This window comes from Gastrolobium bilobum, unplaced genomic scaffold, assembly GCF_033153095.1.
Source record: "Gastrolobium bilobum isolate Gb01-03AN ecotype WA unplaced genomic scaffold, APGP_CSIRO_Gbil_v1 utg2704, whole genome shotgun sequence".
NCBI lineage: Eukaryota > Viridiplantae > Streptophyta > Magnoliopsida > Fabales > Fabaceae > Gastrolobium > Gastrolobium bilobum.
In genome coordinates, this window is record NW_026896022.1 from 31198 (window position 1) to 34317 (window position 3120).

General features: G+C 32.4%; 1 protein-coding gene across 1 annotated transcript; it reads right to left on the minus strand.

Annotated features, from left to right (window-relative positions):
* Positions 1 to 736: 736 nt before the first annotated feature.
* LOC133297342 (uncharacterized) lies at positions 737 to 2914 on the minus strand. The gene is made up of 4 exons (XM_061496465.1): positions 2525 to 2914; positions 2088 to 2234; positions 1815 to 1892; positions 737 to 934 (listed from the first exon to the last, which is right to left on the minus strand). The coding sequence occupies exons 1-4, from the start codon at positions 2912 to 2914 to the stop codon at positions 737 to 739; spliced, it is 813 nt and encodes a 270-aa protein (XP_061352449.1).
* Positions 2915 to 3120: the final 206 nt, after the last annotated feature.

Genomic DNA, 3120 nt, shown 5'->3' on the forward strand with positions numbered 1-3120 from the left:
TACAAGATTTTTTGACGGAATTTTATTCATTTCCGTCGAAAAATTTCGATGGAATTTGTTTTCCGTCGAAAGTCATTACAAGATTTTTCGACAAAATTTCAATCATTTTCCGTAGGAAATTTTCGACGGAATTTGTTTTCCCTCGAAAGTCATTACAAGATTTTTCGACGGAATTTCATTCATTTTTCGTCGAAAACTTTCGACGGAATTTGTTTTCCGTCGAAAATTGAGACAAGATATTTTGACGGAATTTCGTTCATTTTACGTCGAAAATTTTCAACGGAATTATTTTTCCGTAGAAACTTTCAACAGAAATTATTTCGTCGAAATTTCCGTCGAAATTTTTCGACGGAATCTGTAATTCTGTCAAAAAAATTGTTACCCACGAAGATATTTCCGACGGCATCATTTTCGACGGAATTTTAACCATTTTCGATGGAATTTTTCCGTCGAAAAAAAGACATTTTCTAGTAGTGATATATAAGGTCCACCTGTTTTTTTTTTTTTTTTAAGAAAAAAACTCAAGCATATCTTTTGATAAGTGTGTAGGAGATATATTTTTTTTCATGCAATGTAATATAAGAAAAATGTACTCCTTATTTACAAGGGACATGTTATTTTTATAAAAAAAAATTATAAATTCTAACAAATTATATTATATATTTCTTACAATGCATTCCTATCCGAATTTATTCCCGAAAATATACAGTTGATAGTTGAGTTTGTAAACATTTATTTAGTTCTCCCGGCAAACTCTTGTAGCACTTTGAAGTCTGCCTACAGATTCTTTAAACGCCTCAAAATTGGTCTGAGAAAGATAAACTTCCTTCAATTGTGGATCTTGTACTTCAACGAATTCTTCCCAACATTCTTTAGCTTTTTTTTCTTTTTCATTTCTTTCTTTCGTGTCCACCAGCATTTTGTATATAATTGCCTGTGAAAAATTTCAAAGGCAAGGCAACCATGAGCCAAATTTAATCTGAAAGGTACACTTCACTCTTTCTGTCCCTTTGTAATTTTTAAGAGCTAAGACCATCAGAGGAAGATGTGCATTCCGTTGTGAAAGATAATGATTTTGTCATAAACCATGGTGTTGGTTATTTCTTTATTCTATTATTATTATTATAAAGGATGTCTAAGACTTAACGTTAGAAGGGGGAAAAAAACATAGACGAAAATGTAAATAAAAAGTCTCAAATAACCAGGTTCCTGTTATTTCTGTCACTTATATACCTACAGTTACAGCTATAATCAAACAGATATTACTTGATGGGTGCACGTAAATAGAATTAAAGCATAAATTAAAGATGTGTAAAATAATCAAAAAATTTAACCGAATTGAACTGTACTTAAAATAATCGGTTTTTAAAAATTAGTTCATGAACTAAACTGGTTTTTAATGAATCAGTTCATGAACCGAACTGGTTTTTAATGAATCAGTTCATGAACCGAACTGGTTTTTAAAACCAATTCAAGAACCCAACCGTTTTCGAACTGAACTGAATTGATTTTTATTTTATTTTTTTATTTTTTTATTTTTTTCAGAATAAGGTCGACTCAAATCGAACTAAACTGTTTTCAACCGAACCGAGCCGTTTAAATCAATTCGATTTGATTTTTCAAAAAATTCGCTTCAATACCAACATTCACATCCCTAGATCATATATAGTTAGTAGAGATCCTTAAAAAAATGACCAAGGAAAACGTTTTATCTTGAATACATAATCAGCAATGCTTAACCTAAGCAGGTTTGTAATTTTGTGCATGTTAGGTAGCAAAGGGGGGCCAAAGTTGGATAAGAAAGGCACATGTACCTTGTACAGTGGGCGCCGAGCATCTTTAATTGATTCATCTTTCAAGCATTTACATTTAGAAGCTTTGTCCAATTCTCCCTGCCAATATTAGATATGAGGAATCTCTCTTTTCATAGATATAGGAATTCATGACAGAGGAACATATGAGTATGTAGTCTTCAACATTGATGTCAAATCATTTTTATTTACGGAAATTATAAGTTTAAGTTATTATGTTGAGATTTAAGCATAAATTTCAATCAAATATATTGGAAAATTAAGATTCAACAACACCTTGTAGATGAGCATTTCTACGAGTAACATTTCAATCTCGTAGGCTTCGTGTGGTTTCTTTGCATCATAGGCCTTTTTTGCCGCCTCTTCAAGTATTTTCACTGCAGAATCTTCCCTTCCACTCATTTCCAACTTCGCCACAGTTTGCTTCAATGCAGGTTTTATAAGAGTTACATTGTAGGAAGAGTGATTGTGTAATGTTATAGAGATTTGTTTTGCGTTCCGTAATTTTCTTTTTCTTTTTTCAAAAAATATGGACCCCACAAAATATTGTGTGTGTAGGAAAGTTTGTTGTGTCATGTTGACAAATGCAAACCCCATGCATTATAACATATGAACGAGGAGGATAAATGTGAAACAAAATACCACAAATTAAGAAAAATGTTGATACTTTATTAAATATGAACGAGGAGGATAAATATGTTAATGTGTCAAACCTGAAGCTTTATTAAATCAAGAAGTTCTTCTTCAAGTAAAGCCTTTAAAACATTCTCTGTATTGGCTAATGTTGCAGGATTTACTTGAGCTTTATTGAAACCCTCCACCAGTCTATCCAATACTAGCTTACCACTGTGGATTTCTCTAATGATCCAGGATCTTGTACGGTCATAACTCTTGGGCTTGGGCTTCAGCAAGCTATCAGGACTTGTGGGCTTGGGCCTTGAAACATAAACCAAAAGACAAACAAAACCGAGGATGACATAGGGTATTGCTGCCCTGGCATTTACCCCATACTCAGAACTCATAGATAAGATAAAATTTCCAATATCTTCATAATAACTTCGAGCAAGAGAAAAATAAGACCACTTTTCTACCATTTGGTTCATACTATTTAGATGAATGTTCCTCTCAAATCATGCAGCACACAAACCACAATAATCAAAGCAATATAGATGTAGCTATATAGCTTGAGAAATGTCATCAAGCATTATGATTCTAGTCTTGCCAGATAGGTAAAGAAAAGTATAGCTTTTTTCAGGAATCCTTCTCTGAATTGCTTTTTAAGAAATCTTTTGTTTCAAGTAAAGATTTA

Bases quoted from the DNA above. Each gene is read 5' to 3' on its own strand.
- LOC133297342 (XM_061496465.1), bottom strand. From the start codon at position 2,914: ATGAACCAAATGGTAGAAAAGTGGTCTTATTTTTCTCTTGCTCGAAGT. The intron at 2,235-2,524 runs GTTTGACACATT...CCTGCATTGAAG, and splicing joins TTGATTTAATAAAGCTTCAG to CAAACTGTGGCGAAGTTGGA. The intron at 1,893-2,087 runs GTGTTGTTGAAT...TAATATTGGCAG, and splicing joins TAGAAATGCTCATCTACAAG to GGAGAATTGGACAAAGCTTC.